Genomic DNA, 24,039 nt, shown 5'->3' on the forward strand with positions numbered 1-24,039 from the left:
CATGTACCCTGAGATCTCTCTCTTCATCAACACTACTAAGAGTCCTTCCATTAGCCCTATATTCTGTACTCCTGTTATTCTTATCAAAGTGAATCACCTCACACTTTTCCGTATTAAACTCCATCTGCCACCTCTCGGCCCAGCTCTGCAGCTTATCTATGTCCCTCTGCAAACTATAACATCCATCCTCACTGTCTACAACTCCTCCAACTTTGGTGTCACAGAATCTTACAGTACAGAAGAGGACCTTTGGCCATTGAGTCCACACTGACACATGAAACATCTAATCCCACTTGCCAGCACTTGACCCATAGTCTTGAATGTTATAATGTGCCAAGTACGCATCCAGGTACTTTATAAAGGATGTGAGGCATCCCGCCTTCACCACCCTCCCAGGCAGCACATTCCAGACCATCACCACCCTCTGGGTAAAAAAGCTTTTCCTCAAATTCCACCCACCCCTTACCTTTAACTTGTGTCCCCTCATAACTGACCCTTCAACTAAGGGAAACAGCTGTTCCCTATTAACCCTGTCCATGCCCCTCATAATCTTGAACACCTCAATCAGGCCATCCCTCAGTCTTCTCTGCTCTGGAGAAAACAACCCAAACCTATCCAACCTCTCTTTATAACGTAAATGTTCCATCCCAGACAGCATCCTGGTAAATCTCCTCAGCACCCCCTCCCAGTGCATTCACGGCTTTTCTATAATGTGGTGACCAGAACTGCACGCACTACTCCAGCTGGGGCCTCACCAAAGTTCTATACAACTTCAATATGACCTCTCTGCTTTTCTAATGTATGTCGTCTAAGTCATTTGTAATCTATATCCTGATTTGACAAAGGCAGTGTGCTATATGTCTTTTTCACCCATTCCCCCCTCCCCTATATTGACTTGCCTTTCCACCTTCAGAGGTCTATGGACAAGACATGCCAAGGTCCCTCTGTTCTTCGGAACTGCCCAATGCCAGACTTTTTAAAATATACTTCCTTGTCAAATTACTCCTTCCAAAATGCATCACCTCCCAGTTTTTAGAGTTAAATTCCATCTGACACTTATCCACCCATTTGACCATCTCATTTACATGGTCAATGTAACCATGACCATGTTCCATGACTATAGGTCACTCAACCTCATAGATTTGCCGGATGGTTAACATTGTGTCATCGGCAAACTTATTGATCTTACCCCCATGTACTCATCTATGTCATTTATATAAATGATGAACAATAGGGGGTCCAGCACGGATCCCTGTGGTACCACTGATCATCAGCCTCCAATCACTAAAGCTTCCATCTGTCACTGTCCTCTTGTTTCCTACCACTAAGCCAATTATAAGTCAATGTCTAATGAATCTTCTTTGTCACTCCTCATTCCACCACATATATGTATATATATCATTGATGGTAATATTTAAACATTAATGAGTTTAATAGAATCTTTTACATTGCTTATTGGTGTTGTAGTGTATGCATCTTATAAGCAAAAGATGTGTGGCTCTTATATCATGAGTGTGTAAATAAATGAATCCAATTTAGATAAATAAAGTATTTGTTAGCATTATAATGATACAGGTTTAGAAATTTATTCACACTGTCCCAGCTTCCCAGGGACAGGATGTACCAGAGCCACTCTCTGTGTGACCCATGCAGCACTGTTGGAAGGGAAGGGCCTGTGTCGGTGCATCAGCAGACGTTGCCCTCCCCTGGCAATGGCAGGAGTGGAAGCATGCTGGGAATAGCAGGGAGCCATGACAGACGGCTAAGCAAAGTATCACCACAGGCAGAGGGCTGACATGAACGCAGATGGTCTGCCCGCTGCTCTGAGTGAGCACCCAATCGGTATATTTAAGGTCCCAATGAGGGGCCATTCTGAGCACTTGCGAGTAATGTTTGTGGCAGCGGTGCAGCCCCCTCTGTATGGTAGGGGGTAGCCGAATGAAGAGCCTCTTGCAGCAACTCACAAGGTCATTAGAACTAAAGGCTCCAACCCATAATGGGGTGGGGGGAACGACTGCTACTTGCAAAGATCACACCTGGGGCCGCGAAGACTGGTATCAGTGGGGATAGTGCCTCCTCTAACGTATCGAATTATTTTTATGCCTCTGAAGATGCCTCCATGTTGAGGTGTGCTTACAGTCTCCTATCTGCCTCAGCACTGCTCGTCTCCTGCACTGAGACTCCGAGTGTTCCCCAGCTGCCAACCTATGACTGGGCAGGTAGTATTGGGAGATTTAATTGGACAGCATATGCAGAGACAGCCAATTAGAAAGCTGCCTCTAGGGAAGTGGCCTCACAGCGAGTGCCGGCTCAGGACCCCCATTTGTCCTGGTGTTGGGGGTCCTGATGCCTGTGGGAAAATCCTGTTCCAACAAGCGGATTTGATGCCATGATTAGAAAGCTGGACAATGCATAGGTGGGCAGTGACTTCATTGTCCACTCTGCAAACTGCAAGCAGGAGACTGTAAAATGGATACTAAACCTACGTTAATTGAAAGGTCTTTCCAAGATGTGGGTGAAATGTTTTTCAATGGCTTCTAGGCAAAGTTAGTGGAGATGTTAGGCTGCGCTCTCAGAAGTCATAAGTGCCAGTTTATGAATATGGCCAAAGAGAAAGAAGTACCTGAGATGGGTTTGGGGGCATTTGGTGCGTTCTTTCTGATCTACAACATGACAGGCAGTGGAACAGAAGAGGCAGAGAGGGGACTGTGGGAGGAGGAATGGAAAATGCAGGGGGTGGATGGTGATGATAAGTAGAAGATATCCTAGATGTTATGTAAGGAGATGCATGGTGTGTAAGCAAATTGTGAGGCTGCACCTCCAAGTTTCCTATCCCAAAACGACCCATCGTTCATCACTGTCACATCTATTTCACACTCCACATCACTGAATCCTTGGCCAACGTTCTCCAATAAATACCATCAACAAGAACTTTCATAAAACATCTCCACATAGCAACACACGCAAGTGTACAGGCAACAAGAAACTATTTGCAGTAAAAACAAAAAATGCATCTGTGGAGACAGAAACAGGTGAATTTTATGTTCCCTGGCAGGTGTGATTCCCACTGGGGGAACCACAGTACCACTGTGCCATGCTATCCTTTTGTATTCTCTCTTTATTATGTAATCCTTTGCTTTGTTTGCCCTCCCCAAATGCATCACCTCATCTTGCTCTGGGTTGAATTCCAGTTGCTACTTTACTACCCACCTGCTATCTTCCTGCAGATCAATCATTCTCACTAGCTATCACACAGCCAATTTTTATGTCAATTGAAAATCACTTGATCATTCCCCCTATATTTCTGTCCAAACCATGAATATATACCACAGCAAGCATGGGACCTAATACTGAGCACAGCAGAATCCTACTAGCAAGCCTTCTAGTTACAAAAACATCCACCAACAATTACCCTTCGTTTCCTGCCCGTGAGCCCATTTTTATCCGTTCCTTCACAGTCATTGGGTCAAAATCCTGAAATTCTTTCCCTAAAGGCATTGTGGGTCAACCCACAGAACATGGACTGCAGCTCACCGCCGCCTTCTAAAGGGCAACTAGGAATGGGCAATATATGCTGGCCAGCCAGCGATGCCCATGTCCCATGAATGAATAAAAAGAGCTATCAAATTTCTCGTCCATAGAATTTAATGACAAAAGCAAAATCTTGCAGACGCTCCCTCTTACCTCCCCCAGACCATGACCTGACCACCAAACAGCAAGTCACTGTCTCCCGGATTGTAAATGACCTCATCTCCTCCAGCCTGAGTTTCTTCCACAGCCTCCAACCTCACAGCTTCCCAACCCCAGACAGTCTGCTTCTCCCTCCTTCCCAAAATCCACAAACAGGACTGCCTTGGTAGGCCCAGCGTGTCAGCCTGTTCCTGCCCTACTGAACTCATTTCCTCCTATCTTAACTCCATTCTCTCTCTTCTTGTCCTAAACCCCTTTCAGGTGAAGCAGTGCTTCACATGCACCTCCTTCAATCTGGTCTATTGTTCTCGCTGCTCCCAATACAGTCTCCTCTATATCGGAGAGACCAAACGTAAACTGGGTGACTGCTTTTCTGAGCACCTTTACTCCATCCACAAGCAGGACCAGACCTTCCTGTCATTTACCACTTCAACACACAACCCCACTCTCTTATCCACATGTCCATGCTTGGCCTTTTGCATTGTTGTAACAAACCCCAGTGTAAAATTCTCCCTCAGTGTACCCAAACTGGCACCAGAGTGTGGTGACTACAGCATTTTCACAGTAACTTCATTGCAGTGTTAATGTAAGCCTCCTTGTGACATTAATAAATAAAGTTTAAACTTTGAAAGAACAGTGAGGAATTTCTCAGAAATTTTCCCTGGAAGCGGCCTAGGGATTTTCCTGTGTTTCTCTCCTCTCTCGGGGGACTGCATGGTTGGGAGAGGTTGGTCAATGATAGAAGTAGGCTGCTGTCATGTCCAGGTGAGCAGGCTTTATCGACCAGCTGGTCTTTCCTTGCCATCCTTATCTTCATATGTCTCTTTCTTTCTCTGAATCGCGTCAACCAATGTAAAAGTTTGGAACCCATAAACTGGTAGCAAGTTCATACAAGTTGGCAACGACAGAGAACCTACTCTGCAACTGAACCAGCATAAAATATGGTTTGACCATTCACAACTTTTTAGCTTGACAGCACTGTATCAGTTAGATCCCTATTGCTGAAAGAGTAAAATGTTGATCTGAATATATGTGTGCAAGAGAATATATAAATGCACCTATGGATATCCATGTTTTTCATTTCATATTGTATATTGATTCAGCCCAATAAATCGCAATCTTTTGATTAAAATGGGTCCAATCATAGCTGTCATTCTCTATATTTACCTCATAGCGAAATGAAGCAATAGGAACAAAAATTGAAAATTTCAAAGGCAGAAGTTATATCTGAGTTAGTAAGAGTCAAAGAATACTCAAAGGAAATTTCAGTTATCTTTGGAGCAAGAGTAACATAGATAGAACGAGCAGCAAGAGTCAGAGGAATTAGCCAGAGGAAACATGAATTTAAAACAAATGGCTTAAAAAGAATGAAAGCATGAATCTGACAGAAACATTATCACGCTGACAGAGAACTGTGCATCAGCAGTGGGAATAGCAGAGGGTTCACAGATCTTGAGGCCAACATTCTATTGACAGAAAACTCATTCCAAATTTTAAAGGGAGGGTTAATATCGATTATCTTATTCAGGCATTTGAATTGCTCAGTGTTTACCAAAAGGTTAAACAATTATTTGCAACAATATTAATCCGTGTGCACACAGAAAATGTGAGAAAGTAATTATTTGGAGAGAATAAGTGTACATTCGGGAAATTAAAATCCATCCTGCAGACACATGACAATGTGACTGGAAAGAACAAAGAAAATGACAGCACACGAACAGGCCCTTCGGCCCTCCAAGCCTGCATCGACCATGCTGCCTGACTTAACTAAAACCCCCTCTCCTTCCATGGGCCATATCCCTCTATTCCCATCCTGTTCATGTACTTGTCAAGCTGTCTCTTAAAACTCACTACCGTATCCGCTTCCACTACCTCCCCTGGCAATGGGTTCCAGGCACCCACTACTCTGTGTAAGAACTTTGCCTTGTACATCTCCTTTAAATCTTGCCCCGCGCACTTTAAACCTGTGCCCCCTAGTAATTCCATCCTGGGGAAAAAACTATCCTGCTAAAGCTTCTGAAAGTAAAGAAGTCGTTAACAATAAGGATATTTTCTATATAATGTTAGGGAGCAATTTTCTGGAAATAGTTCTGGATGATTAAGGGATCTGGTTACTTAATCATCATTGTAAAACTGTTGATTGGCTAGGCCACATACTAATCATTATGTGGGAACGTACGGCACACTTTACCTTGTATTACTAAATTAGGGTAAGGTTCAGAATTCTCCACCACGTCAAGCGAGGTTGGAGAATTTGCCGCTTAGCCAAATCTCCGTTCATTGCAGCGGGACCACAGAATCTCACCGGTGTGAATGGTCAGAGAATCCCTGCCACATTGTACAGTTTTGATTGATGTGAATCCAAATATAAATGCTGGTCTTTGTGGAACGAATCCTTCCCAAATGTTTGCTCATTCTGCCTTTCAGCAGCTTGGAAACTTGAAAGACACGGATATCTGATCACAAGTGAACACGATTACACTTACTGGTTATAAATAGGTATAATAATAGAGCAGTGAATTCCTGTTAACAGTAAGATGTACGAACAGCTCAGGTGGGACACGCTGACATCCACTAAACCTGAAGGTATCTAAAGTAGACCCAAATTTATAATACACCTTTAGCATATGTTAGGTTAGTTGGAAGCAAGCTGGTTATTTTCTCTTAGGATGTAAGGCTTCTACTGCAAAAGGTTCAGAAACACAGCTTTTCCTGGGAAATTTAAGATATGTGCTTTTCACAATCAGTCCTAGTAATGCTATCCAACCATCGACATCTCAATAGCTTGAGTTAATGATATTTATGAATTAATAGATTGCAAAATAAAGATTGAAATATTGGCTGCTGCTGCCATGATTAATAATTAATAAGACAATTATTTTTTAAATTTGGAATTCTGTTGTGCTTGGAGTGGGCAGTGCTGGGGATAGTGATGAGTGCCAACAGCTTGGCAGGCTGTTCAAACCTCCAAACTTTGTTGCAAAGAAACAAGCGTAGTGGATAAAAGCCTGTTCAACGCTGATGTAATTTCCAGTCTTCACAATGCCGCGAGGTCACTGTCGCTGATGACAGTGATGGTGATGTAACTTGGCAGCTCGCTTTGCTGCCTGTCCTTTCTCTGAAGTTGCAGGGTGTGTTCGTTGATGAGGTTATCTTGGGATTCTTCTATGGTGACCTCACCAATGAACGTATCACACAGAGTGTTTCTGTTCCAAAGCTGCAAACAACAAAAAAATGACTTTGATCTGACACAGTGCTGCAACTGAGATTTTTAGCCTATCTTTTGGGCAGGCTCTTACTGCCTTGCTTGTTCCGAAACCACAAAAGCCCACCCGAGGTCAACCATGGCTCACCCCTCGCCCTCTCCGATTCCCATGGCGAGTCAGAAGGTAAAATTCTGGCTCACCTGTTTCACTGTAAGGATTTGGAAAGAGGCTCAGTATTTTGCTATGGTATTATGGTACTTTAAGAAGGGACTGGAGGACTTTCCTTGCTTAAGTTGTTCAAGTAAGAGGGAATACTAAAACTTGAGTGCTTTAATGAACATTGAATAAAAGGGGATGAATTTATATTTGGTCTGAACAGAAATGCAAGAAGTGAAAGTGACCACACATACTTGGAACCCCAACTCAAGTATTTTTTGACGTGGAGATGCCAGCGTTGGACTGGGGTGAGCACAGTAAGACGTCTCACAACACCAGGTTAAAGTCCAACAGGTTTACTCGTAGAACGAGCTTTTGGAGCGCTGCTCCTCCATCAGGTGAGTGGAGAGTTGGGTTCACAAACAGGACATAAAAAGACACAGACTCAATAGCCAGATAATGGTTGGAATGTGAGTCTTAACGGGTAATCAAGTCTTTACAGGTGCAGACAATGCGAGTGGAGAGAGAGTTTTGCACAGGTTAAAGCCATTTAATGTGTGCTTGACCCTCTCCAGTCACATTGTCTGCACCTGTAAAGGTTTGTTTACCTGTTAAGACTCACATTCCAACCATTATCTGGCTATTGAGTCTATGTCGTTTTATGCCCTGTTTGTGAATCCAGCTCTCCACTCACCCAATGAAGTATTTTTTTAATATGTCGAGTTTGATAAATCTCTTTGAAATTACTGGAATGACACACATCAATCATTGACATTGTATGAGAAGATTTCCATTTTGGAATTTACCAACTTTCCTCATGGCTTCCCGGATTCATATTTTCATTACATGGTTTAGAGAATTGAGGAGTAGATAGAATTACATAGGATTAAATAAGATAGATGGCACAGAAAGAAACCCAAGCTTTCCATGCTGCAGTTACTTAAGCCTCCTCCCATCTTTTCTTATTTAAAACTACCATCACTCTTATGTTTGTCCAGTTTCCCCTTAAATGCCGGGATGTGGGGAGGAATCAGCCAGGCTGGGGGGGGTGGGAGGCGGTGGGGGGCATTTGGCCAGTGATGCCAATGATTGTGGGGGTGTGAGGGGAGAAGATAGTGATCATGAGGCGGGAGGCTAATGATAGCAGGGAGAGGCAAGCAATAGCAGGATTGAGTGCCTGACAGATCCTTCTCTGTGCTGTTGCACAGAGAGAGAGAGAGATCTGTGTCGGCGCAGTGGCACTCTCTTGTGTAAGCAGCCGGCTTTTTGGTTTAGGCCCCACCCCCCACCCCTGCTGGTGGGAAACAGCTCTTGCTTCATGTTTGGCTCAGTGTGGTGTAAGATTGGATTTTTAAACTCACCCAAAAAATGGATCTGAAACACTCCCATTTTCATGCTCATTCGGCACTTTGGATTTTTTTGGTAAGATCGCTCCCTTACAATATTTTTGGGAAAATTCCATCTATGGTCTCCCTAATGCTCAGCAGAATTGAGGCAAAACTATTTCCCTGCTTTTGTATTCAATCCCTCCTGCAATTAATCAAAACATTCCATTTGCCTTAATCACTTGCTGTACCTGCATGCTAATTTTTTGTGATTCATATACCAGGACACCCAGATCCCTCTGTAACATTGAGTTCTACAATCTCTCTCTATTTAAATAATATACTACTTTTCTATTCTTCGTGCCAAAGTGGAAAAGTTCACTTTTTCCCCACATTGTACCAACTCACCTAACCTCTCTTTATTACTTTGTAGGTTGTTTATGTTCTCCTCGCAATTTACTTTCCTACCTACCTTTGTGTCAACAGCAAATTTAGTAACTATACATTTGGTTCCCTCCATCCAAGTTGTTTGTACAGATTGTTAACAGCTGAAGCCCCGGCACTGATCCCACTAGTTACAACTTGCAGACCGGAAAACGACTCATAGAATCATAGAGTGCAGAAGGAGGCCATTCAGCCCATCAAGTCTGCACCAACAACAATCCCACCCAGGCCCTATCCCCGTAACCCTAATATTTGCCCTACTAATCCCCCTGGCACTAAAGGGCAATTTATCATGGCCAATCAACCTAGCCTGCACATTTTTAGACTATGGAGGAAACTGGACCACCCCGAGGAAACCCACACAGACATGGGAAGAACATGCAGACTCACACAGACAGTCACCCAAGCTAGGAATCAAACCTGGCTTCCTGTGAGGCAGCAGTGCTAACCACTGTGCCACCGTGCTGCCCCAATCATTTACCCCTATCTTCCTGTTAGCTAACCCAATCCTCTATCCATGATAATATGTTACCCCATGAACCATGAGTTCTTATTTTATTTAGTAACCATTGATGTGGCACCTTATTAAGCGCCTATTTGAAATCCAAGTACATCACATCTACAGGTTCTCCTCTATCTACATTACTTTTTGTTTCCTCAAAGAGCTCCAATAAATTAGTCAAACATTTCCTTTCACAAAACCTTTTTGATTCTGTCTAATTGCACTAAGGTTTCCTGAGTGCCCTGTTATATTCTCTTTAATAATGGATCATAACATTTTCACTTTGACAGATTTTAGGTTAATTGATCAGTAGTTTTCTGCTGTCTGCTCTCTCTTGTATATCGTCTCAATAAAGTGTATTAAATACTGGTTTCACTGTTTGACCATAGAACGGTTTGTCTAAAAGCTGAAGGCTGTCTGATCATATCCAATGCACCATGTCTTGGAACTCAGAAAATCTTAGAAATAAATATCTCAGTGTAATTCTTCACCATGAGTCCAGCTATTGACCTTCAACATTGACTGTCACCTTACCTGGATAATTATGGGTTGTTTTGGATTTCTCCTGTAGAAAATGACCTTGGTATCAAATTGAGGATTCAGTGTGTCTTTAAAAACAGCTGTACGAATTTTCTGATATTCACATTTAAAAACTGCGTATGCATCTGCTCCTGAAACATGCCAAGAAATTAATTTGCACCCCTTAACATGAAATAAACTTGGACTGTAAAATACAAGCCATTTATTTACTTATCATGAAAAGATAAGGATGAACCCAACAAGAAATAAATATTACTAACTGTACTTCAATCTGCATTTCTAGATTTGAATGGTTTAAACAATATATATCATAGAATTATAAAATCCCTACAGAGCAGAAGGAATCTACACTGACCACAATCCCATCAAGACTCTATTCCTGTAACCTCACATATTTACCCGACTAATCCCCCGACACTAGGATCAATTTAGCATCGTCAATCAACCTAACATGCACGTCGTTGGACTGCGGGAGGAAACTGGAGCACCCGGAGGAAACCCACGCAAACACGGGGAGAGTGTGCAAACTCCACACAGAGAGTTACCCCAGGCCAGATTGAACTCAGGCCCCGGTTCTGTGAGGCAGGGGTCCCAAATGGACGGCACAGTGGCACAATGGTTAGCACTGCTGCCTCACAGCGACAGGGCCCCGGATTCAATTCTCGCCTTGGATGACTGTCTGTCTGGAATTTACACATCCTCCCTGTGTCTGCGTGGGTTTCCCTGGGTGCTCCAGTTTCCTCCCACAGGCCAACTAGGTTGATTGGCCATGATAAATTGCCCCTTAGTGTCAGGATAGTAACAGGATAAATTTGTGGGGGTAGGGCCTGGGTGGATTGTGGTTGGTGCAGACTCGATGGGCCAAATAGCCTCCTTCTTCACTGGAGAATTCTATGACTTTCTTATTTATGCTGGCTTTTGCCTTCTTAGTGCAGTAGGCAGTACATCCAGTCTCACGTATGATGGTCATGCTTCAAAGTTTCCGCCTACTTAGTTATGAGAGGATTTTGGCATTATTTATATTAAAATAATGAGGCGTTTAACTCAGTTGATAAGATATTAAATTGACAACGCCCAGTTTCTGGGAAATGTGAATTGGATTCAGGCAAAGTGTCCAACAAATTATTTGAAACATTTTAAATTCATTCCAGTAAATGTCACATGTTCGAATGCCCTTCCGAGGCGGATGAGTTTCTCGGAGCTCTTTCGGGAGAGGCTGGAGGGATGGTTGAGTGGGAATACCTCTAAACACTGAGGACCAGCAGTAGGCCAGAGGTAAATCCTGAGTTTCCTTTACAGATAGGAATAAACAAGGAGCAGATGATCTGAGATCTATAGAGTAGGTAAATTTTCTCTTAAAGCTCAGGAAAGACCTGTTTCAGACAATCTTTGAGTGAAGAGAACATGTTTAACCTTTAAGACAGTGGGGCATAATTTGTTATTTTCTACATCATCATAGGGGTAGTGAAATAATTTGAAGTGAGGTTTATTAGTTGTATCCTATTTGTCCACTTCTCCTTTGTACCCATTAGCTTGTCTCAATCATAACTATTAACCTAACCTCCTTTCAGAAGTTGAACCTTGGATAGTAGGTTAAAATTGACAGACCAATGTGGCCTTATGCAAGGGCTAATCCAGTAGGAAATCAGAGCCAGTGCAAGCTTCATGTATTAGAATCATAGAATTTCTACAGAGCAGAAGGAAGCCATTCGGCCCATAAAGCCTGCACCAAAACTATCCCAACCATGCTCTATACCCATAACCTCACATATTAACCTTATTCATCTCCCAATGTAAGGGGCAATTTAGCATGGCCAATCAAACTAACCCACAGTAGGTATAGGACGAAACCAGAGCACCCAGAGGAAACCCACGCAGAGCTGGGGAGAACATGCAAACTCCACACAGTCACCCAAGCTGGGAATCAAACCTGGGTCCCAGGTGCTGTAAGGCATCAGTACTAACCACTGTGCCATCGTGCACTTATTTTGTGAATGTGCTGAAAATGTACAATGATAAGACAAGGTATAGGTGAATCTTCAACTGCATTTGGTGAGATAGTAGAGGCCTTTGGCTCTGAGAAATTCATCCACCTCGGAAGGACATTCAAACATGTGACATTTACTGGAATGAATTTAAAATGTAAACTCCAAGTTATGGAGTTATGGAGAGTTTGGCAAATTATGGAGAGTGCAGACTTTAAAAAAGATCTAGAACATTGCCAATGTAGAGTCAAAAGGGTGATGAGATTCCATAGTGAGGCAAACAATACTCAAGCAAAATGGAAGATAGCCACAGACTATTTCAGTGTAATGAGGTGTACAAGCTAATATGTTCAGTGCAGAGGAAAGAGAAGGTTAAGAAGCAGGCCAAAGGCTTGAAAATAGAGTTTTTTGAAAATGCCAACTAAGTGTCCAATCTAGAACAGTAAGTGGCAGTGTGCAGCAGGCGGACGGCTCTGAATAAAGGAGATTTTTCTGATATGAACAACAAAATCTCCTCAAAGAAAATAATGTTATTCCGTAGGCAACTGTTCAAATCTGGAATTGGAAGAATTCAACCAGAAATACAGCCAGGCACAACAGCAGCTGGAAAAGGTGCTCAATGGGCCCGATTTTACCAACAATTTGCACCCATTTTCGGTTGCGAATTCATGGTAAAGTCAGGTGTGAGGCCTTTATCATGACCTGCACCCGCGTCCACACAGATCGCCACTTTACCGAGACCTGCGAATGGCAGGGATCTGTTCCGTGCTCACATCAGCTGCAACGATGATTTAAATGCATTTGCATGCATTTAAATTGAATTAATGAACTGCCCACCCAACTCTATCAGACAGAAATGAGATTGGAAAATGTAAATCTGAGAGTGAAGAACAAGGAGGTCGAAGGAAAAGCACTGGGTGCCTCAAACTTATTGAGAACCATTCAGTTGTTCAAAAATAACACAGCTGAAATCAAGAATCTAGAATGTCAAGGAAAAGTTGAGCAGTTGCAAGACAGATTTTTTTTATTAATATGAGAAGTAGGCTTATGTTAACACTGCAATGAAGTTCCTGTGAAAATCCCCTAGTCACCACAATCCAGCACCTGTTCAGGTACACTGAGGGAGAATTTAGCACAGCCAATGCACCTAACCAGCATTCTTTCAGGCTGTAGGAGGAAACCGGAGCACCCGGAGGATACCCACGCAGACACGGGGAGAACATGCAGATTCTGCACAGACAGTGATCCAAGCTGGGAATCGAACCCGAGTCCCTGGCGCTGTGAGGCAGCAGTGCTAAGCACTGTGCCACCATGCTGCCAACAAAAGAATGTGAAGTAGTTCTGAAATATTTTTCAAAATTAACATTATAGAATGTGAGTTTGAAGGATAGCATAAAGGACAAATTAGCCCAAATTAGAGTCTGCTAAAGATAAATTGTTCCATGTAAGGAACTAACTTTCATGCACAGAAGATGAATTTGTTGTTGAAAAATTAGAACTTAGTGAACTTTAAATATCAGGAGTCTGTAAGTACAATGAAACATGCCAGAAACAGAAATAATTCATCTGATTACTGATTAATCAAAACAATTGATTGAACGTAGAATTAACAACAAAAACTGATGAAATGTTGGAACTTCATCGTGAAAGGACTAATAAAATTCTTGAACTTTGATCCTAAAATCATTGCACCCTACAGTGCCAAAGGAGGTCATTCAGCACATTGAGTTTGCACCAACCACAATCCCACCCAGGCCCTATCTCCATAACTCCGTGCATTTACCCTGGCTAGTCTCCCTGACACTAAGGGGCAATTTAGCATGGCCAATCCATCTAACCCGCACATCTTTGAACTGTGAGAGGGAACCGGAGTGCCTGGAGGAAACCCACGCAGACACAGGGAGAATGTGCAAACTCCACACAGGCAGTGACCCAAGGCAGTAATCGAGCCCAGATCCCTGGCACTGTGAGGCAGCAGCGTTAACCACTGTGTCGCCCATGGAAGGATGATTCTGAAAGAACCTGAATGCTTTCGTGAAGTTGTTAAGTTTGTACAAGCGTTCCATAGATAACTCTGAAACAAAGACAAGTGAATTCACTAGAGCAGATATAAAAGCAGAAAATGTTGGATAAACTCAGCAGATCTGGCAGTATCTGTGGAGAGAGAAACAGTGTTAACGTTTCAAGTCCAACATGACCCTTCTACACTGGAGTGGATGCTGAGCTGAATGAAAATATTAATTGGGCTGTAAAAGAATTGGAAAATATAAATTATAATATAATATAAACAAAATACAAAACTCTGGTGCGGCCGCACTTGGAGTATTGCGTACAGTTCTGGTCGCTGCATTATAAGAGAGATGTGGAGGCATTGGAAAGGGTGCAGAGGAGGTTTACCAGGATGTTGCCTGGTATGGTGGGAAGGTCTTATGAGGAAAGGCTGAGGGACTTGAGGTTATTTTCATTAGAGAGAAGAAGGTTACGAGGTGACCTAATTGAGGCATACAAGATGATCAGAGGATTGGATAGGGTGGATAGTGACAGCCTTTTTCCTCAGATGGTGATGGCTAACACGAGGAGACATAGCTTTAAATTAAGGGGTGGTAATTATAGGACGGATGTCAGAGGTAGGTTCTTTACTCAGAGGGTAGTAAGGTCGTGGAATGCCCTGCCTGCAGCAGTTGTGGACTCGCCAACTTTAAGGGCATTCAAATGGTCAGTGGATAGGCATATGGATAACATTGGAATAGTTTAGGTTAGAGGGTCATTAGATTGGTTCCACTGGTCAGTGCAACATCGAGGGCTGAAGGGCCTGTACTGCGCTGGAATGTTCTATGTTCTAAATAAGAGCATAAACAATGATTTGGGTGAAATTGTGAAGCAAATGGAAATTAGAGTCCCAGTTTTGAAACATCAGCTTCTAGGAAGAATCATAGAATCCCACAGAATCCTACAGTACGGAAGGAGGCCATTCAGTCTGTACCGACCACAATCCTACCCAAGCCCTATTCCCATAAACCCACATATTTACACTGCCAAATCCCCTGACACAACAAGGGTCAGTTTTAGCATGGCCAATCAACCTAACCCACACATCTTTGAATTGTGGGAGGAAACTGGAGCACGCAGAGGAAACCCAAATGTGGCAGACCTCACGGGAAAAGAAAACTTGAATCCACTTTTCGAATGAACGGAGTGAACATTCCCTCTGAATAAGCAAATGGTATCAGACTGCAGAAGATGGGACAATTGATAAAGAGAAATTCAACATGAAGAAGTGCAAAAAATGATGTGGAGATGTCAGCGTTGGACTGGAGCAGGTAAACCACTCAGTGCAAGAGCAGTAAGGGATAGACAATAAATGCAGGCTCAGCATCCACATCACATAAATAAATTAAAACAAATAAATGAGAACAAGTGCAAGTAGAATCGCATATCAGAATCTTAGCAGAAACAGAAATTACATTTCAGTGGGCTTACTGACCATACTGATTAGCACTGCTGCCTCACAGCATCAGGGACCCGGGGTTCACTCCCAACCTTGGGGGACTGCCTGTGCAAAGTCTGCATGTTCTCCCCGTGTCTGTGTGGGCTTCCTCTGGGCGCTCCAGTTTCTGCCCACAGTCCAAAAGATGTGCTGGTTAGATGGATTGGCCTTACTAAATTCTCCCTCAGTGTACCCGAACAGCACTGGAGTGTGGCAACTGGGGGATTTTCACAGTAACTTCATTGCAAAGAACAAAGAACAATACAGCACAGGAAACAGGCCCTTCGGCACTCCAAGCCTGTGCTGCTCATTGGTCCAACTAGACCATTCTTCCGTATCCCTCCATTCTCAGTCTGCTCATGTGACTATCCAGATAAGCATCCAGATATGCAGTGTCAATGTAAGCCTATTTGTGAGAATAAATAAATTAACTTTAAACTAACAGTGCTGATAAAATGGAAAACACAGTAAGAAGTCTCACAACGCCAGGTTAAAGTCCACCTGATGAAGGAGAAGCGCTCCAAAAGCTTGTGCTACCAAATAAACCTGTTGGACTTTAACCTGGCGTTGTGAGACTTCTTACTGTGAATCAGATGGAAGATACCCAAGTATCAGAAGCAGTATGTATTACCATCACCACTCTAAACCAACAAAGTCGGCCTGAGAAACTGATACCACCAACCCTCTGAATCGGGAGAAAATGAGATCTGGAAGAGTCACCACCTGAATTTATAAACTAGAGGAGGGGAGAACAGGCAGCTCATAAACAAATATCGTATTCAGGTAAAGACTAGGGGGAAGCAGGGGAGGTTGCTCTGTGTACTAAGGGTTACTGTGGGACTGGAGAATACTATCACCCACAGTATTATGTGGAGAGGTATACGACAGTAGACAGTAGACAGAGTGGTGCATTGAGAGTCTGAGAGATGCCAGCATGATGACAGCACCATACTTTGGAGATGTATAAAGTTATATATTAAACAGATTATCTTAAATCAGATAATACTACGTACTTCCAGATGAATTCAGCTTTGGTAGATCCGTCGCATGATGAAGTGCCACTTGGGTAACGATCCTTGGATAACGAAAAATGATGTTCCAACATGTTATCTTTGGCTTGTCAAGGGTCATCTCCCTAAGGTTAAAGGTCAGGACAGATTGGGAAGTGTTATTAAGCACATAGCCACGCAATGATTATAATAAATCATCTTGGCTCACTGTTCTATTTTGTTGACTAGGTTCATCCTTAAGTGCCTCAGTAACTGAGTGCAGACTAACTGTGCAGTACAATCTATTCCTGTTAATTCAATTATCTTCTGCTCCATTCTGACATGCTAAACTCACATTAGGATCCTGATGGGAACATAGGACTCTGATTTGCTGCAGTCTTAACATGTGAGGGGTGCTCATGTGGAGCATAAAGTTTTAAATGAAACAAATAATTTTAAACTTGTATTAACAGGTTCCACAATGCTGGGATCCATATCTCCAATATCTCTACTCATTAAATTAGCAGGCATTACCAACTTTTTAAATGTTTAAATATATGCAAGTATTGAAAAAGGCTATCAAAATCAGCAGTTAAAAAGATTTGTGAATCATAGAATCCCTGCAGCGCAGAAGGAGGCCATTCTGCCCATCGAGTTTGCACTGACCACAATCCTACCCAGGCCCTATTCCCCACATATTTACCCTGCTAATCCCCTGACACGAGGGTTAATTCATCATGGCCAATCAACCTAATCTGCACATCATTGGACTGTGGGAGGAAACCGGAGCAAACCCACGCAGACACGGGGAGAACGTGCAGACTCCGCACAGACATTGACCTGAGGCCGGAATTGAACCTGGATCCCTGGCGCTGCGAGGCAGCAGTGCTAACCACTGTGCCACCCCGATAAATTATAAGTTATAAACTAATTAAAAATATTTTTTTAATAATAGGAAATGTCAATGTGGTGACCTTTTTAAATGACTCAGACGGTGTATCATAGTACAGCTGACCCAGAGAGATGGATTTTTCCATGAAGGACGGGGATCAGGAGATGGCATCAATCCCAGACTGAGTTCCCTCTCTTCCACTGCCAGCCTGCTGGGAGATGGGATTTTAATGGGGGCCTGCTGCCCACGTAATGAGGTGTTGGGGGGGTGGGGGGTGCAGGAATGGAGGCGGGATGTCTGGGAAGTGAGGATTTGTTCTGGCCTGAACTGGCAGCCATTGTTGCGACGCCTGCCTGCGTGTGTTCTGTCTTAAAATAACGAGATGCGCTTCATCTTCCAAGGGCCAGGAGCTGGGACATGGGATAGGGTAGGTGACCAAAATATCTTTGCTGCTCAGTAGTTTTTGTCCAGACAGTTTCCTTTCCCATCAAACTAAAAGCTTTTTCTGGACTCTTGTTCCCTGTTCCTGCCAGGCTGGAACTGGTTAGCTTCACGGGGTTCCAAAAGACCTCCCACCTCCAAGAAAATCTTGGGAGGTCAGGGAGTCAACTTTTGGATCAGTATGGATGCTTCTTGGGTGATGGGAATAGCAACTGTTCCAAAGCCCAATTGGATAATCCCACAGAAACTTCTAGATCAATCCGAATGTAACATTTTCAGTGAATTCCTTGCTCCCATTGTGCTTGACACTGGAAGCTTGGCAGAGATTAATGGTGCATGGGGGAAGGGGGGTAAAATGCAGGATTAACTCTTAAGGGATGACCAGAGACAGTTTGTGCGTTTAATAAGACGCTTAATGTGGACTTAACATTGACAGGGAAACAAAAGGGTCGAGTCAGCTTTAAAAGAGCTGGAACCTTTTTCAGCCTCCACTGAGGCTATGGGGAGAAAAAAATACCAGAGGGCATGGGTTAAGGGTGAAAGGAGAAAAGTTTAAAGGGAATATTACGGGGGGGCTTCTTCACGCAGAGAGTGGTGGAGTGTGGAATGAGCTGCCGGATAAAGTGGTAAATGTGGGGTCACTTTTAACATTTAAGAAAAACTTGGACGGGTTCATGGATGAGAGGGGTGTGGAGGGATATGGTCCAAGTGCAGGTCAGTGGGACTGGGCAAAAAATGGTTTGGCACAGACAAGAAGGGCCAAAAGGCCTGTTTCTGAGCTGTAATTTTTCTATGGTTCTAATGCTGAAAGGTAGAAACACCCAATGGCTGTCACAAGACAGAGTGACCTACGGATACAACATTGCAGCATTCAGCCCTCAACCCCACATTTCCCCCATCCTGGTCTCTGGCTATCAAGACTATAAAAGGCTTTACATCTGGTGCAGCTTCCCTTAACATCCAATAGCACATTTTTGAGGTGGATACTTTTCTCTATTACGGGAGGTACAAACATAGGACACAGGGACAGGAATAGTCCAGTCAACACTCCAAGTCTGCTCCGTCATTCAGTGCGATTCTGGCTGTTCAGACACTTCAATGTCTTTTACATCCACTAGCCTTATCCTTTACACTGCTGTTGATCAGGAATCTATCAATCTCTTCTTTAAACATACCCAATGATTGAGCTTCCACAGCCATCTGGGGTAGAGGGTTGCAAAGATTCACAACCCTCTGTGCAAAGAAATCTCTTCTCTTCTGTGTCCTAAATGGTGTCTCCCTTAATTTGAAATTGTGTCCCCGGGTTCTAGACTCCCCAAATAAGGGAGACGCTTTTCCTGCATCTACCCTGTCTACTCCGATAATATTTTGTAGGTTTCAGTCAGATCACCTCTCATTCTTCAAAACTCTGGAGAATATAAGCTCAGTTTGCCCAATCTCTCTTCATAAGCCAGTCCCACCAACCCCAGAACAAATCTGGTGAATGTTTGTTGCACTCCCTCCGTGGCAGTAACATCCTTTCTGAGGTAAGGGGACTAAAACTGCCCACATTAATCCAGGTGTGGTCTAACCAAGCTCCTATACAATTGAAGGAAGATTTCACAACTCCTGCTCTCAAACCCTCTTGTGATTAAGGCAGTCCATTATCCTTCCACTAGCTTGCTGCGCCTGCATGCAAGGCTTCAGTGACAAGGACACCCAGGTCCCTCTGTACATGTACACTTTTTAATTTCTTTCCATTTAGAAAATACTCTGCACAGGTAATGCACTGATTTGTTTTTTTTAAGGGTCTCTCTTTCTGCTAAAACTAGTCAGTTTCTGATTGATATTAATAGCAACGATTCTGTTGTTCCTAACATTATATTAAAGTTGCTTCCATGGTCTGATCAACACATTACATCAGTTATAATCACTCATTGTTACTTTCCCTCAGTTTGTTTAAATTGGGTTTCAACCTGTCCCCTCTCATGTGTGATTATGTTAGATGGAATTGTCAGATAGGGTACTTGGCCAAAACTCGAATGGGCCTTAGTTGGCCTGTTGGATGCAAGCATTATTGTATTCCCATTCAAAATGAACTGGGGACAATTGAACAAGCTTAAAGGCTTGCTACAAACATGCTCATGGTGCAGGTTACGTGGTGATGAGGCATGAGTAACAATCTCTGCTTCCCTGACCCCAGTTGAAGGATGTAATACAGCTGATCAGAAGTTCGTCTCAATTCTCTATTTCTGAGCCTCACAGCCCAGGAGGTCGAAGTTCAGACCTCCACTGAGTTAATGCTACCGTTAAGCAAAGTACTTCCAGGTGAGACAAGAGACAATTGGCAATGGGGTGCTCCCTCTTCACCACTATAAATCAAACCCTGCCAAGGGAGCATGTCAGGTGAGAATAGGATCATTCAGTCAGCACCCTTCCAGCAATTAGTGCCAAGAATTTACACAGGATCTACAACAGAAACAGATAATTTGACTCAACTGGTCAATGCCCCATATAAGTCTCTTCTCATCCTCTTTATCCACCTGATCAACTCATTCTTCTTTTCCTTGCTCCCTCGTGTGTTTTTCTGCCTTCCTCTTACTTCTATTTATGTAATTCCCCTCAGCTACTCCTTGTGATCGTGAGTTTTACATTCTTAAGCTCTTTACAATAAGAGGATTCCCCTGAATTTTCTGTTGGGTTCATAGGTGACCATCTCACATCTATGACTGTTAGCTCTGGTCTCCCCCATAAGTGGAAGCAGACAAACACATGAGGCAGAAGTGTCTCCCACTATCTCACTTAAGTTGTGAACTGTTTTGAAGGATCCAAATGTTACACAATTTGGGTGCGGCAATGAAGGTGACCAATTAGAAAGGAGTCTTAGGATCACAGAAACCATAGACTCATAGACAGTACAGAAAGGGGCCTTTCAGCCCATCGAGTTTGCATGGACTTTCCAACAGAACATTCCATCCAGGCCCTAATCTCAGGACACTAAGGGGCAACTTAGCATGGTCACTACACCGAACTAGTGTGGAAATCAGAAATTGAACTAAACACAGTTGATATTTGAACAAGGCTCATTAGCAGCTGTCAAAAATGAATCAGGTAAACACTGGAAGGAGGAATATATTGCAGGAAAGAACAGGAGAGTGAGATTAACCACATTGTTCTTTTAAAGAGTGGGCACAAACTAAAGGACAAAATGACCTCCTTCTGCTTTGCACTATTCTTTGATGTAAAGATTATAAGTGCACTGTTTCATACATTGGAATACTCTATTAAAATCCAGCTATAAACATTGACGTTATTCAGATGCCTAGAGCTTGTCACTTAAAAAAACGGATTACTGGGAGATGCTTTAATTTCTATTAAATTCTGAACACATTTGCTTTCTGGGGAAGCTGATGTCGTCGTCAAAATTGCCACCAGCAGGAACATGTCTGTGCTGCAGCCTCCAACTCCAGTTCAGTCGCTTCCCAAAGTTTAAAGTTTATTCATCAGTGTCACAAATAGGCTTACATTAACACTGCAATGAAGTTATTGTGAAAATGCCCAGGTGGCCACGCTCCGACGCTTGTTCGGGTACACTGAAGGAAAATTTACCATGGCCAATGCACCCTGACCAGCACGTCTTTTAGACTGTGAAAGGAAACTGGAGGAAACGGCAGCAAGGATTTGCAGAATCCACAAAGACAGGCGCCAAGCTGGGAATCAAACCTGACTCCCTGGTGCTGTGAGGCAGTGGTGCTAACCACTGTGCCACCTCGGTGCCACTCCATATCCATGCCACCCGGCAAATCCTGGAGAATAATCAGCTATTTCACTGACCAGGGATGTTATTTAAATAGTCATGTAAGAAACTTTGAGTTTCAGCATGCCCTGCATAATATGTTAATAATTTTGCAACTAAATACAAACAGCACAGCGTATAAAAAGATGTCCACTGGCAAAGACATCGTCATAAGCACCAAATCTGGAATTTCTCTGCTCTTATGTATTTTAACAACCACAAATAAAATAATACAATTCAATTAGTAGCTCTTCTGGACTGAATCACCTTCAAGAGATTCAGTTTTTTTGTCCTTTGTGTAAGTAACTAATTGATTTGCTGATGCCAGTGTGTAATATTATCACTTCAAAGAGTTAAATCGGCCAAACTGGGCAGCAGCAAATTCAATGTCATGCAATGGCTCAGTTAGGAATTGGTTCAGTGTGTCAACCCTGTATATTTTCTACTTATATTTTCCAGGGCAGTGGTATAGTGGCTAGTACTGATGCCTCAGGACCTGGGTTAGATTCCCAGCTTGGGTCACTGTCTGTGCAGAGTCCGCATGTTCTCCCTGTGTCTGCGTGGGTTTACTCCGTGTGCTCCAGTTTCCCCCCACAGCCTGAAAGACGTACTGGTTAAGTGAATTGGCCATGCTAAATTTCTCTCCCAGTGTACCTGAACAGGTGCTGAAGGGATTTCCACAGTAACTTCATTGCAGTGTTAATGAAGCCTACTTAAGACACTAATAAATAAACTTTAAATAAATAAATCACAGCACAACAGAAAACCATGGGAACCAGACACTGACTCAATGATCTATTGCTGAGGGATAATAGGAATCAAGGTTTGCTGAATCATTAGTTGTAGATTGTGTTGCAAGTGCGCTGGGCAACTGGAAACTGCATGAAGATTGTGTTGAACACATTTGTTTGAAATATATTAACTTCAAAATTAATTAAGTTAATTGGATTGTACTCATTGCGCAGTTGTAATTGGGGGAGCCATGTGAATTCACGAGGGAGTGATCAGCGAGGGTCTTGCAGTTAGAAAGTAATTTTGTGTTACTAAGAGACTTCTTGAGCGGCAGGAGGGCGAGATGCAACAGAGTGAGGCGGAGAGGGGGTGGTACTTGCAAGCTCAGGTGGCTCAGTGAGGATTCATTTGTATGAATTAAGTGCAGAGCACAGGAATAGTGACATAAGGAGCTAGGTTAGTGATGGGTACTGCACGTGTAATATCCACAGGGTACACACGGATGAAATATCTAAATGTTGAGCTCCACATGAAATGGATCTCTGGTCGCTGATTCTGCTTTATCACATACCTGAGGCAGTAACATTTTCACAAGAAATATGGCCTAAGAGAAAGCAGGGTTTTTCACTGCGGGAAATTGGTCTGACTTATTCACTCGGTTTCCACACATTGCATAAAGGATGGACGTAAACATGCTGATGCGAAGTGAATGGGAGTGCTTCAAAGATTACGAACATACGATTCGGGAGCAGGAGTAGGCCACTCAGCCCCTCGAGCCTGTTCCACCATTCAATAAGATCATGGTTGATCTGATGGACGGCAGGGTGGCGCAGTGGTTAGCACTGCTGCCTCAAAGTGCCAGGGTTCGAATCCTGGCTTGGGTCACTGTCTTGTGGGGAGTCTGCACATTGTCCCCGTGTCTGCGTGAGTTTCTTCCAGATGCCCTGGTTTCCTCCCACACTCCAAAGATGTGCAGGTTAGGTGGATTGGCCATGCTAAATTGCCCCTTAGTGTCAGAGGGATTTGCAGGGTAGGTAATTGGGGTTATTATGGGGATTGGGCCTGGGTGGGATTTAATTCGGTGCAGACTCGATGGGCTGAATGGCCTCCTTCTGCACTGTAGGATTCTATGATTGTAATTCCTGCCTGATAAGTTATACGAACATATAGTTGGCATACCAGCAATAAATAGAAAGAGTGGAGTAAACATTAGGTTTAAAAATGAAATTTTCTGATAAATAAAGTTGCAAATATTGCAAGTATAGAATCAAAAGGAAGATTAAGATGGCTAAAGAGGGAATATGAGAGAAGGCTGATAACCCATATAAAGTGAAATTAGGGCTTCTGAAATATAGTCAAAGGATTGGTGGAGGTAATTAGAGATGATTCATCAAAAGTTGAGATGTTGGGCTGGAGTTTTCTCTGGGAATGCGAAATAGAGGTTGGGGATGTTGCTGAACCCCGAACCTATCCCAAGGGAAAGCAGCCACAGGCCCTGATTTTGAAAGGAATGCCGTCTTAATTGGTCTGGGAATAGATTTGGCACCCAATTAAAGATGGTGGGTGGACCCAAAGCTGAAAGACCAATTTGGGGTCTCATAACTTGAAAGGATCAAGTTGTTGCAATAGGAGATAAGAACAGTTAGTTTAGTGAGGAGCTGAAGGAAATCAGCATTAGTAGAGAAATGGTTTTAGAGATGGGATTATTGGGATTGAAGGTAGATAAATTTCCAGGTTCTGATAATCTTCTTCCCAGAGTACTTAAGGAAGTGGCCCTGGAAACAGTAGACCCATTGGAGAATATTTTTTCGACTCTGGAATAGTTTTTATAGGCTGGTGGATAGGTAATATAATCCTGCTATTCAAAAAGGGAGG

The 24,039-nt window shown here is 43.1% G+C and overlaps 1 protein-coding gene across 1 annotated transcript in view; it reads right to left on the reverse strand.

Annotated features, from left to right (window-relative positions):
• LOC145342395 (calpain-5-like) overlaps positions 1–24,039 on the reverse strand; it is a 150,556-nt gene continuing 126,517 nt past the window's right edge. The window contains exons 11-13 of the mRNA XM_080187949.1: positions 16,349–16,470; positions 9,858–9,994; positions 1–6,907 (exon numbers count right to left, since the gene is read on the reverse strand). Of these exons, the coding sequence (XP_080044075.1) occupies positions 6,728–6,907; positions 9,858–9,994; positions 16,349–16,470 (439 nt within the window). The 3' untranslated portion in view covers positions 1–6,727. The remainder of the gene's footprint in view (positions 6,908–9,857; positions 9,995–16,348; positions 16,471–24,039) is intronic.

This window comes from Carcharhinus amblyrhynchos, chromosome 4 (assembly GCF_965287045.1).
Source record: "Carcharhinus amblyrhynchos chromosome 4, sCarAmb.v2.hapA, whole genome shotgun sequence".
NCBI classification, from domain to species: Eukaryota; Metazoa; Chordata; class Chondrichthyes; order Carcharhiniformes; family Carcharhinidae; genus Carcharhinus; species Carcharhinus amblyrhynchos.